This window comes from Oryctolagus cuniculus, chromosome 15 (genome assembly GCF_051225735.1).
Source record: "Oryctolagus cuniculus isolate XC-2025 breed Fujian yellow rabbit chromosome 15, ASM5122573v1, whole genome shotgun sequence".
Taxonomy (NCBI): Eukaryota; Metazoa; Chordata; class Mammalia; order Lagomorpha; family Leporidae; genus Oryctolagus; species Oryctolagus cuniculus.
In genome coordinates, this window is record NC_142881.1 from 28,233,164 (window position 1) to 28,246,195 (window position 13,032).

The following is a 13,032-nucleotide window of genomic DNA, read 5'->3' on the forward strand; positions in this document are numbered from 1 at the left end:
TCAAACTGACTTGAAAGGTCTCACTGTAGGCACATGTTTGACCTGGGAACTAGAAAATCACAGACTTTTGGTTATAACTTAGTTTTCAACCTAATTCAAATCTCGCTTTATTTTATAATAATCCTACCGGGGCAGGAACAGTTAATTCTACCACACAAGTGGGACCCTAGAATTACCACAACTGAGGCTGGCTACCTCGGTGAACAGCATTGTCTCCATCTTGCCTCTATTTCTCTGCTTTACAGAATTTGGTAAGATACAGGATGTGACAAGGTGTCACAAAATTAGCAGCTCCTTCCAGAAAGAGTCTGTCACTTAACCATAGTCCTCTCCTACCCAGGATATTCCATCTCCTCCCTCTGTATGCAATTCTTTTTCATACCTGGGCAAGTACGAGGTCAGTGTATGCATATTTATCTGGAGATGTAGGTGTATGTTCGAGAAGGGGAACGCGGAGGTTCAGCTTGGGCAGCTGGATCATTTAGAAAGTCCCAGATGAGGATGGTGTCATCATGTGAACTACTGACAATCTGGAATTCATCAAACTGGAGTCGGAAGACTCTTCCAGAATGCTCCTAAAGGAACACAAACACAAAGGGTAAGCATGTGACCTACTCAAAACCAAACGGACACAAACTCCCCAGCATGTCAAAAGGAGTCCCTGGAGTGCTGGGAATCTCCACTCTACACTTAGTCATTGCAAAATGAGAAAAACTGAATCTGGCTGAAGGCACATTGGGAAGTCAAATACTGGTCAGCCAATTCCATGAACAAAACAGACACAGGAACATCCTCTCGTTGAGACATGTTAAAGAGTAGCTAGTTTCTCTCTGCCAAGCTCCTCACCTTAGGATGGCTAAGAATACCCCCTGTACCTCCATGGCCTTGTTCTTTTTGTGTCTCTGAACTACAGAGGCCAAGGGTTAGAATAACGATAAGTGGTGTGCTGGCCAATGTCTATCAGCCATACTGCTAATTCATAAAACCATTTTCGTGGCATAGAAAGTAGTACTATGTCCCGTTTCAAGTTATCTGCGTGTGGTCAAGCGGTTTGGAAAATTCACGAAAATGACAGGAGTGTTCCAGCACAACACTGACAGAAACCAGCACCCCAACCAAGAAGCAGAGCATTTCCTGCATCCTGAAATATCTCTGGCCCCTACCAGCTGACACTAGCTTCACTCCAAACCTACCATTAATTTGTTTGGACTGTTCTTGAATTCCATATAAATAGACATGCACAGACTATATTCTCTCTTGAAGGCTTCTTTCATCGGACACTGTATCTACAAGATTCCACCCTATTATTATATCTACAAAACTGTAGTCTACTTTCTTTGTATTACTGGATGATATTCCACCATACAGAGTACTACAATTGATCTATTATTCTCTTGCTGGTGGACATACACGTTCTGATTACAGTTTATGGCTATCGTAAGTAAAGCTGCTACGAACATTTTTGCACATGTTTTTTGAGGGATACATGTACTCATTTCTCCTAGGAGTACAACTGCTGGCCATGGAGTAGGTACATGTTTACTTTGATAGATGCCATTATGAAAGTTTTTGAAAAGCTGTGCCAGTTTATTTACACTCACACCAGCAGTATAAGAGTTCCAGTTGCTCCACATTCTTACCAACAACTAACACTGTCAATAAAAAGCATTTATATGGCAAGTTTTAGTGGTATTTTATTAGATCCCTTCTATTCCTGGTTTTCTGTTGTTGTTTCTTCCTCTTAATTTGAAAGGTACAGTGACAGAGGAAGAGGCAGAGACAGAAAGAGATACCTGAGGCTGGCGCTGTGGTGTAGCGGGTAAAGCTGCTGCCTGCGGTGCCGGCACCCCATGGGCACTGGTTTGAGTCCCGGCTGCTCCACTTCTGATCCAGCTCTCTGCTGTGGCCTGGGAAAGCAGCAGAAGATGGCCCAAGTCTGTGGGACCCTGCACCAGTGTGGGAGGTCTGGAGGAAGCTCCTGGCTCCTGATTGGTGCAGCTCTGGCTGTTTCAGTCATCTGGGGAGTGAACCAGCAGATGGAAGACCCCTCTCTCTCTCTGTCTCTCTGTAACTCTGCCTTTCAAATAAATAAATCTTAAAAAAAAAATAAAAAATAGGTATCTTCCATCTGCTGATTCACTCCCAAAAGGTCTCAACGGCTAGGGTTGGGTCTGACTGAAGCCAGAGGCCCGTAACTCCATCTGCATCTCCTACAAGGGAGGCAGGAGCCCAAGTACTTGCATCATCACCTGCTGCTTTCCCAAGTGCATTAGCAGGGAGCTGGAATGTTAAGTGGAGCAGCTGAGACTTGAACTGGCGCTCTAATACGGGATGCTAGTGTTGCAAGTGGCAGCTTAAGCTGCTGCATCCCAAGGCTACTCCCTTGCTCAGAGTTTTATCATGAATGGGTGTTGCAACACTTTTACTGCATCTACTCATGTGCTCATGTGATTTTTCTTCTTTAGCCTGTCAATGTGGTAGATTACATTATTAGATTTTTTTAATGTTAAAAGCAGCTTTGCATATTGTACCTAGATAAATGTTATCTGATCATAGTGTACCATTCTCTTTATACATTTTTATTTTGTATTTCAGATAAGTCTTTAAAAATAATTTTAAAAAGTTTTATTTATTTATTTATTTGAGAGGCAGTTTGATAGAGAGAGAGTGAGTGAGAGAGAAGGAGAGACAGAGAAAGAGGTAACTGCTATCTGCAAAGGCCAAAGCCAGCAGCCAGGAACTCCAAGTTCCTGGGCTCTCTTCTGCAGTCTTCCAGGTGCATTCACAGGAAGTTGGATGGGAAGTAGAGATGGGACTCAATCCCAAGCAACAACTTAACCCACTGCACCACAGTGCTTACCCCGTTTTACATTCAAGATCTAAAGGCGCTCAAACATGAGCACCTATGTTTGTGAGAAATACTGGTCTGTACCAAGTTGTTCTTGTGGTACCTTTGCCTGGTGTGGGAATTAGGGTAATGCTGGCTCCACAGTGTGGGTTAGGAAACATTTTTTTTTTAATTTTTTTTATTATTTTTTGACAGGCAGAGTGGACAGAGAGAGAGAGAGACAGAGAAAGGTCTTCCTTTGCCGTTGGTTCACCCTCCAATGGCCGCTGCAGCCGGCGCACCGCGCTGATCCGATGGCAGGAGCCAGGTACTTATCCTGGCCTCCCATGTGGGTGCAGGGCCCAAGTACTTGGGCCATCCTCCACTGCACTCCCGGGCCACAGCAGAGAGCTGGCCTGGAAGAGGGGCAACTGGGACAGAATCCGGCGCCCCGACCGGGACTAGAACCTGGTGTGCCGGCGCCGCTAGGCGGAGGATCAGCCTAGTGAGCCGCGGCGCCGGCCAGGTTAGGAAACATTCTGTCTCCTTTTATCCTAAAGAAGAAATTAGAAAATGGGTGAAATTTCTGTCTTAAATGGGGCCTGGTCTCAAAATGTTTTAGAAGGCTGCTACCTACTGATTCAGTTTCTTTAATAAATACAGGCCTGTTCAGATTATCTACCGCTTTATGTGTGAACTGTGGCACTGTAACTTTCAAGGAATTATTCTGTTTCACATAGGCGATTAAACTGCGGGCATCAAGAGCTGTGCACAGTATTTCCTCTATTATCCTTTTTTTTTTTTTTTTAATTTTTTGGACAGGCAGAGTTAGACAGTGAGAGAGAGAGAGAAACAGAGAGAAAGGTCTTCCTTTTCCATTGGTTCACCCCTCAATGGCCACTGTGGCCGGTGCACTGCGCTGATCTGAAGCCAGGAGCCAGGTGCTTCCTCCTGGTCTGCCATGTGGGTGCAGGGCCCAAGCACTTGGGCCATCCTCCACTGCACTCCCGGGCCACAGCAGAGAACTGGACTGGAAGAGGAACAACTGGGACAGAATCCGGCGCCCCAACCGGGACTAGAACCCGGTGTGCCAGCGCCACAAACGGAGGATTAGTCAAGTGAGCCACGGCGCCGGCCTCCTCTATTATCCTTTAAATGTTCATGAAATCTGTGGCGATGCCCTTTCACTGCTGATACTGTAATTTTGTTTAATCTCTCTTTTCCTTATCCTGGCTAAAGGCTTATCAATTTTATTGATATTTTTAAAGAAAACCAGCTTTTTGGTTAATTTATTTATTTGACAGGCACGTGCGCACACACACACACACACACACACACACACTCACAGAGATAGAGAGACAAAGTTTCCATCTGCTGGTTCTCTGCACAAATGCTTGCAACGGCCAGGGCTGGGCCTGGGGGCAAGGTTGGAATCAGGGAACCTAATACAGGTCTTTCCTGTGGATGGTAGGAACCCAATTACAAGAGTCCAATCCAGGCACTACGATGTAGGATTTGAGTATCTTAACTGCTTGGCTAAATGGCCACTCTCCCAGCTCTGGTCTTACTGATTTTCTTGCCTATTTCATAGATTTCTGCTCTAATTTTTTTCATTTCTTTTCTTCTGCTTACTTTGGATTTAATTTGATCTTCTAGTTTACTCAAGTAGAAACTTTATTGATTTCACAGCTTTCTTCTCTAATACATGCATTCAATGCTATAAATTTCCCTACATCCCACAATTTTTAAATAAGCCATATTTTCATTTTCATTTGGTTCAAAATATTTTTAAAGATCTATTTATTTATTTGAAAATCAGAGTTACAGAGAGGAGAGGCAGAGAGAGAGAGGTCTTCCATTTGCTGGTTCACTCCCCAATTGGCTGCAATACCCGAGCTGCGCCGATCTGAAGCCAGGAGCCAGGAGCTTCTTCCGGGTCTCCCACATGGGCGCAGGGGCCCGAGGACTTGGGCCATCTTCTACTGCTTTCCCAGGCTATAGCAGAGAACTGGATTGGAAGTAGAGCTGCCAGGTCTTGAACCGGTGCCCATATGGGATGCCAGTGCATCAGGCCAGGGCGTTAACCTGCTGTGCCACAGCACTAGCCCTTCAAAATACTTTTCAATTTCTCTTCAGAGTTCTCTGACCCATATGTAACTCAGAAGGATGCTGTTTAATCTCCACGGATGCTCTGGCATTTTGCAACTATTTCTATTTTCCTGTTATTGATTTCTAGTTTCATTCCATTGTGGTCACTGTGATCTGAGAACCCATCTTCACCCCTGATAAGAGTCCTTATTCTGAAGTCTGCTCTCTGAAATTAATACAGCTATTCCAGCTTTCTCCAGATTAGCATTAGCATGGCATATTAGTTTGCTAGAGCTATTATAATAAATCACCACACATTAGGCGGCTTAGCAACAGAAAATTTTTCCTCACAGTGTGGAGGCTAAAAGTTCAAGATTCAAGGTGCTGGTAGGTTAGGTTTCATTCTGAGCCGTTTCCTCTTGGCTTGTAGATGGCTGTCTTTTCCTTTATTTTTACATGGTCTTCCCTCTGTGTGTGTCCTAATCTCTTCTTCTTCTTCTTCTTCTTCTTCTTCTTCTTCTTCTTCTTCTTTTTTTTTTTTTTGACAGGCAGAGTGGACAGTGAGAGAGAGACAGAGAGAAAGGTCTTCCTTTGCCGTTGGTTCACCCTCCAATGGCCGCTGCAGCCGGCGCACCGCGCTGATCCGATGGCAGGAGCCAGGTACTTATCCTGGTCTCCCATGGGGTGCAGGGCCCAAGCACTTGGGCCATCCTCCACTGCACTCTCTGGCCACAGCGGAGAGCTGGCCTGGAAGAGGGGCAACCGGGACAGAATCCGGCGCCCCGACCGGGACTAGAACCTGGTGTGCCGGCGCCGCAAGGTGGAGGATTAGCCTAGTGAGCCACGGTGCTGGCCCTAATCTCTTCTTATAAGGAAAGAAGGCACACTGGATTAGAGCCTACCCCAATGACCTCAATATGACCTTAATTAACTCTTTAGAGACCCTATCTCAAAATAGCTACATTCTGAGGTATGTTAAAACTTCAACATAAGAATTTTCAGTGGACATAATGTGGTCCATAATATATGGTATATTTTTCAAACTCTTTTAGTCTGTATGTGCATTATACTTAAATACATTCTTAAAGACAACACACAGCTTACTCTTGCTCTATGATCCACTGACAATCTGTCTTTTAATCCCAAGTAGGAAAAACACAAAGAAAGCCACACCAAGATACATCATAGTCAACTTGCTGAAAATCAGTGATAAAGAGAAAATCTTAAGAGCAGCCAGAGGAGAAAGATACATTATGTACAGAGAAATGAAGATAAATGACTTCAAATTTCTCATCAGAAACCAAGCTAGACAAAAATGGAATGACAACATTAAAGTGCTGGAAGATATTGTCAACTTACAATTCGTTTTCTTTTTTTTTTTTTTTTTTTTTAAGATTTATCTATTTATTTGAAAGGCAGAGTTAGAGAGAGGCAGAGGCAGAGAGAAAGAGAGAGAGAAGGGGGGGGGGTCCCTTCCATCTGCAGGTTCACTCCCCAAGATGGCCACAATGGCCAGAGCTGTGCCGATCTGAAGCCAGGAGCCAGGAGCTAGGAACTTCTTCCAGGTCTCCCATGTGGGTGTACAGGGTCAAGGACCTGGGCCACTGCTTTCCTAGGCCCCAGCAGAGAGCTGGATTGGAAGTGAAGTAGCTGGGACTTGACCTGGCACTGCAGGCAGCGCCTCTATTTGCTATGTCACAGTGCCGGCCACTAGAATTCTTTAGTTAGCAAAAATATCTTCAAAAAATGAAGGTAGGCCGGTGCTGCGGCTCAATAGGCTAATCCTCCGCCTGCGGCACCAATACTCTGGGTTCTAGTCCCGGTCGGGGCGCCGGATTCTGTCCCGGTTGCCCCTCTTCCAGGCCAGCTCTCTGCTGTGGCCAGGGAGTGCAGTGGAGGATGGCCCAAGTGCTTGGGCCCTGCACCCCATGGGAGACCAGGAGAATCACCTGGCTCCTGCCTTTGGATCAGTGTGGTGCGCCGGCCGCGGTGGCCACTGGAGGGTGAACCAAGGGCAAAGGAAGACCTTTCTCTCTGTCTCTTTCTCTCACTGTCCACTCTGCCTGTCAAATAAATAAATAAATAAATGAAGGTAAAATACAGGGTCTCTCAGGCAAACAACAGCTGAGAGCAGTTGCCACCAGCAGATCTGAGTACACAAAATGTTAAAGGAAGGTCTTGAAGCAGAAGGAAAATGGTTTCAGATGGAAACTTAGATTTCTACAAATGAACAGAAGGCAACAGAAAAGGTAAATATGTGGGTAAAAAAAGAATATATGGGTAAAACTAAACTACTCTTTTCCACTTAAATATTTCTTGAAAGGTAAATGATTATTTAAAGCAACAATAACAGCGTATTATGGGAATCAAAATATGTAGAAGTTAAATCTATGACAACAGCCTGAACAATTTGAGGGAGAAAATGGAAGTATAGTGTTTTAACTTTCTTTTCAAAAAAGTTTTATTTATTTACTTATTTACTTGAAAGGCAGAGCTATAGACAGTTACCCTATCTGCTGGTTCACCCCCCAAAAGCCCAAAAAAGGAAGAAACAGGTCAGGCTGAAGCTGGGAGGCAGGAATTTCATCTGGGTCTCCCAAAAGGGGTCCAGGTGCGACCTCACCTCCCACAGTGTGCACCAGTAGGAAGCTGGATTGGAAGTGGAGTTAGGACTGAAGCCCAGGCACTAAGATATGAGATGTGGTAGCTTATCTGCTGAGCCCATGTTTTAAAGTTTTTAAAATTTACCACATGAAATGGTACGATTTTAATAGGTAGACTGTAATACATTAAAGCTTATGTAAAACCTAGATTATCTTCCTTCCAAATTAGAGAGAAAACTAATAATACCAAACTGGAGATAAAATAATCCAGAAAATGGGGAAAAAAAAAAACAAAGCACAGGGTCCAGCGCTGTGACACAGTGGGTAAAGCTGTGCGGTGCTGGCATCCCATTTGGGCACCAGTTCGAGTCTTGGCTTCTCCACTTCCAAACAAGCTCCCTGCTAATGTGCTTAGGAAAGCAGCAGGAGATGGCCCAAGTCCATGGGCCCCTGAACCCACATGGGAGACCTGGAAGAAGCTCTTGGGTCCTGGCTTCAGATAGGCCCAGCTCTGGCCACTGTGGCCATTTGGGAAACGAACTAGCGGATGGAAGATCTCTCTCTGTGTGTCACTCCCTTTCTCTTTCTGTAACTCTGCCTTTCAAATAAATAACTATTTTTTCCCGAAGATTTATTTATTTGAAAGGCAGAGTTACACAGAGAGAGGAGAAGCAGAGAGAGAGAGAGAGAGAGGTCTTCCATCTGCTGGTTCAATCCCCAATTGGCCGCAATACCCAAGCTGCGCCAATCTGAAGCCAGGAGCCAGGAGCTTCTTCCGGGTCTCCCACATGGGCGCAGGGGCTCAAGGACTTGGGCCATCTTCTACTGCTTTCCCAAGCCATAGCAGAGATCTGGATCAGAAGTGGAGCAGCCAGATCTCAAACTGGCATCCCATATGGGTATAAACCTGCTTCAGGCCAGGGTGTAAACCTGCTGCACCACAGTGCCCGCCCCAATAAATAACTCTTAAAAACAAAACAAGAAAACAAAGCACAAAAGGAGAATATGGAAAAAACAGATTTAAAACCAATTGTATCAAAATTATACTGTATATAAAGGGTTGAAAAATGACAATAAAAGGCAAGATGGTCAGACGGGACAAAACCAACCCACCAATCAAGACTACAGTATATGTTGAATATGAGAAATTCATTTTAAGTATCAGGACATGGATACGGTAAAACTAAAAAGATACACTGCAAAATACTACTAATAAAAAATAGATTGTATATCTTAAAATCAAGCTTTTTATTCCTCAAAACAAAGGATATTACAAACTTCAAAGAGAAACATTTCATAATGTTAGAAGGGTCAATTTATTACGAAGACATAATCCTCAATGTACATGTGGCTCACTGAATATATTTTAAAAACACATGAAGACCTTCTCTCTTTCTCTCTCTGCCTCTCCTTCTCTGTGTAACTCTTACTTTCTAATAAGTAAATAAATAAATAAATACATCTCAAAAAAGAAAAAAATATAAAAGGGGCTGGCACTGTGGCATAGCAGGTAAAGCTGCTGCCTGCAGTGCTGGCATCCCTTATGGGCACCAGTTTGAGACTTGGCTTCTCCACTCCTGATCCAGCTCTCTGCTATGGCCTGGGAAAGCAGTAGAAGATGGCCCAAGTCCTTGGGCTCCTGCACCCGTGTGGGAAACACAGAAGAAGCTCCTGGCTCCTGGCTTTAGATCGGCACAACTCTGGCCATTGTGGCCAATTGGGGATTGAACCAGCAGATGGAAGACCTCTCTCTCTCTGCTTCTCCTTCTCTCTCTGTGTAACTCTGACTTTCAAATAAATAAACAAATAAATAAATAAATCTTCAAAAAAATACATGAAGGGGCCCACACTATGGCACAGTGGGTTAAGCTGTGGCTTGCAGTGCTGGCATCCCATATGGATGCCAGTCTGAGTCGCTAGCTGCTCTACTTCGGATCCTGCTCCTTAATGGCTGGGAAAGCAGAAGAAGGCCCAAGTGCTTGGGCCCCTGCACCCACACTGGAGAACCAGAAGAAGCTCCTGGCTCCTGGCTTCAGCCAGGTCTAGCCAAGCCATTGCAGCTATTTGGGGGAGTGAACCAGTGGATGGAAGATTCTTTTTCTCTTTTTTTAAAAAAGATTTATTTATTTATTTATTTGAAAGGCAGAGTTACAGAGAGGCAGAGGCGGGAGAGGGGGTATCTTCCATCCGTTGGTTCACTCCCCAGATGGCCACCAATGGCCAGAGCTGTGCCAGTCTGAAGCCAGGAGCCAGAAGCTTCCTCTGGGTCTCCCACATGAGTGCAGGGTCCCAAAGACTTGGGCCATCTTCTACTGCTTTCTCAGGCCATAGCAGAGTTGAATCAGAAGTTGAGCAGCTGAGACTTGATCAGTCTGGCGGGTTGATCCGACGTTGGATCCACATCATGTTGGAGCTGCAATCCGAGTCACGGTACCAAAAAATGTTACGGGAAAATGGCGGCAGAGAAAGTTATCTCAGTTTTCATCTCACATGGAAGAATTTCCAAGCAGATGGCACAGAGATTTAAAAGTATTAATTAGAATCACGGACCTCCAGTCAGAGCGGCATGGAGGGGGGCATCCAAGAGAGGAAAACCCCATAAATAAATCTTAAACAGAAAAACCTAAGAGGTATCTGCTATATAAATTATACTTGGTCTGTTCACTCATTCAGCCAGTCCAGCTACCTTTATTTTTATTTGCTTATTTTTTAAAGGTCCATAGCTTTCTTTTCTTTTTTTTTAAAGATACATGAAGCAAAAGCTGTCTGAATTAAAAGTAGAACTAGAGAAGTCTGTAAGTGGGGACTACCAAAACTCCTGTCATAGCTGGTAAAACAAACAGAAAACCACCAAGCATTCATAAGACTGAATACTACTACAAACCAACTTGACTTAACTGACATTTTTTGGGATGTAACTAGAGCAGTGATGAAAGTTAATTCTAGCCAACTTCACAGTTACAAATGTTTATATTAAAAAGAAAGGTCCAAAATCAATCATGTATGTTTCCACATTAAGAAACCAGCAAAAGCAGAAAAAGTAATGAAATACAAAAAAGAGACACAACTCTAACACCACAGTTAATGTGATGGGGCTGGTGTTATGGCACAGCAGGTTAGGCCACTGCTTGCAACACTGGCATCCCGTATCAGAGTGCCAATAGTTCAAGTCCTGGCTACTCTGCTTACGATCCAGCTTCCTGCTAATGTGCCTGGGAGAGCATTGGGTGACAGTCCAAGTACCTAGGCCACTGTCACCCATGTGGAGACCTGTATGGATTCCTGGTCCCTAGTGTTAGCCTGGCCCAGCCTGGGTAGTTTCAGCCATTTGGGGAGTAAACCAGCAGAAGGAAGATTCTCTCTCTATCTCTGTCTTTTTTATTCTGCCTTTCAAATAAATAAATAATTTTTTTAAAAAAGATTATGATGGGTAACTTTATTCCAGTGAATTTGATAGATGAAACAGCCAAAGTACTTGAAAGACAAGTGCTGTGGCATAGTGAGTAAGCCCACCGCCTGCAAAGCTGTCACCCAGATGAGCACTGGTTCAAGTCTTGGCTGCTCCACTTCTGCTCCTGTTCTCTGTTAATTTGCCTGGGAAGGCAGCAGAGGGTGGCTCAGCTCCCTGGGCCCCTACCACCCACACAGGGAACTCAGAAGAAGCTCTTGGCTCCTGGTTTTGGACCAGCCCAGCTCTAGTCATTGCAGCCATCTGGGGAGTGAACCAGCAGGTGGTAGATCTCTCTCTCTCTCTCTTTGTAGCTCTGCCTTTCAAATAAATAAATAAATTTTAAAAGAACGAAAGAAAAAAAATGCCAGAAGAAACATTAAATATTAATAGCACTCTATCTACTAAGTAAGTTGATTTTGTAATTAAACTTTCCACAAAGAAACTCAAGGCCCAGATGCTTTACTAGTAAATTCTATCAAACATTTAAAGAATAACAAAGTCACTACTACACAAATTTTTTCAGCAAAGAGAGGAGGGAAAATTTCCAAAATAATTTTATGAGGCCAACATTACTGTGATAGCCAACCAGAGACACAATAAAATTGAAGCAACAGACCAACATCCCTTGGGAACACACACACACACGCACACATATCCTTAAGAGTTTACAGCAGGGGCTGGCACTGTGGCTAAACAGGTTAAGCTTCTGAATGCTGGCATCCAGTATGAGCACTGGTTTTGAGTCCTGGCTGGTACAGATCCCATCCAGCTACCTGCTAATGCACCTAAGAAAGCAGCAGAACACGACCCAAGTACTTGGGCCCCTGTCCCCAGGTAGGAGACCCAGATGGAGTTCCAGGCTCCTCGATTTGGCGTGACCAGTGGTTGGATGATTTCTTTCTCTGTCTCTTCCTCTCTCTGTAACTCTGCCTTTCAAATCAATCAGTCAATCATTAAAAAAAATAAATCAAGCCGGGGACAGGGAGAAAATATTTGCAAATCACATACCTGATAAAGCATTTGTAATTCAGAATATGCAAAAGAATCACAAAATTCAATAATATGAAAACCACTCAACTGAAAAAAATGAGCCAAAAACCTTAACATTTTTTTACCTATAGCAACAAAGTACATATACAGGTGGCAAATAAACACATAAATATATTCAAATTAAAATCAGAATGAGATATCATTATTGGTCCTATACTTATCAGAATCACTAAAATTTTTAAACACTGTGCTAAGTACTGGCAAGGATGTGCAGTAACTGAAACTCTAATGTATTACTGTCCTGTAACAATACAACAGTTTCTTAAAATTTTAAAACATTCATTATTATATGAACTAGTCATTTTCCTCCAAGGCGTTTACCCTAGAGAAATAAAAGCATATGTTCATTTGAAGACTTGTACACACAAATATTTCTAGAAATTTTACTTGTAATAGCCAAAAATGGAAAACAATTAAAAATTTTGCTCCTAGGTATTTACCCCAGAGAAATGAAAGCACATGCTCACCCTAAAGGCTTGCATGTAAATGTTTACAAGAAATTTACTTGTAATAGTCAAGAATGGAAAACAACTGGAAAATGGTTAAATAAATTGTGGTATAGCCATACAGGGGAATACTACTTAGCAGTTTTAAAAGAGGAATGAATACATGTGCACATCAACAACACTGGCAAATTTCAAAATAATTATGCTTAGTGAACAAAAGAGAGCATACACTGCATCACTTGCTCCTAGGAAACCCTTGAAAATGAAAACTAATCAGTGTGGCCAGAAAGCAGGTCAGCGGCAGCCCGGAGACTAGGGTCGGGGGAGTGGGGTGGGATGGGAACAACGGGTTACCCAGGAGCACAGCTTTATCTTCATTATCTGTAGTTCCACTGGTGCAGACATACATCAAATCTGCTAAGTTATACAATTTCAATGTGTCTATTTTATGCCACTATACTCCAATAAGTCTGTTTTGAAAAACAACTCAATAAATAAAATGTTCATAAGATCTGAACGGATAATATACAAAAGAAGATAAACATGAAAAGATGGTCAACATCATTA

The 13,032-nt window shown here is 43.3% G+C and overlaps 1 protein-coding gene across 30 annotated transcripts in view; it reads right to left on the reverse strand.

Moving 5' to 3' along the window:
* Positions 1-13,032, reverse strand: part of BTRC (beta-transducin repeat containing E3 ubiquitin protein ligase) — a 218,483-nt gene that overhangs the window by 6,160 nt on the left and 199,291 nt on the right. For 15 of the 30 annotated variants that reach the window (XR_007911097.3, XR_016221989.1, XM_008270377.5 and 12 more), the window contains one exon: positions 383-575. Coding sequence is in view for 28 of the 30 variants with exons in the window: in XM_008270377.5 (XP_008268599.1) it covers positions 414-575 (162 nt within the window). In the remaining 2 variants the exon portion in view is untranslated. Of the gene's footprint in view, positions 1-382; positions 576-1,682; positions 1,908-13,032 lie in introns of those variants that run through there. The other 15 variants (XM_070057351.2, XM_070057343.2, XM_070057349.2 and 12 more) reach the window with 1 other exon arrangement.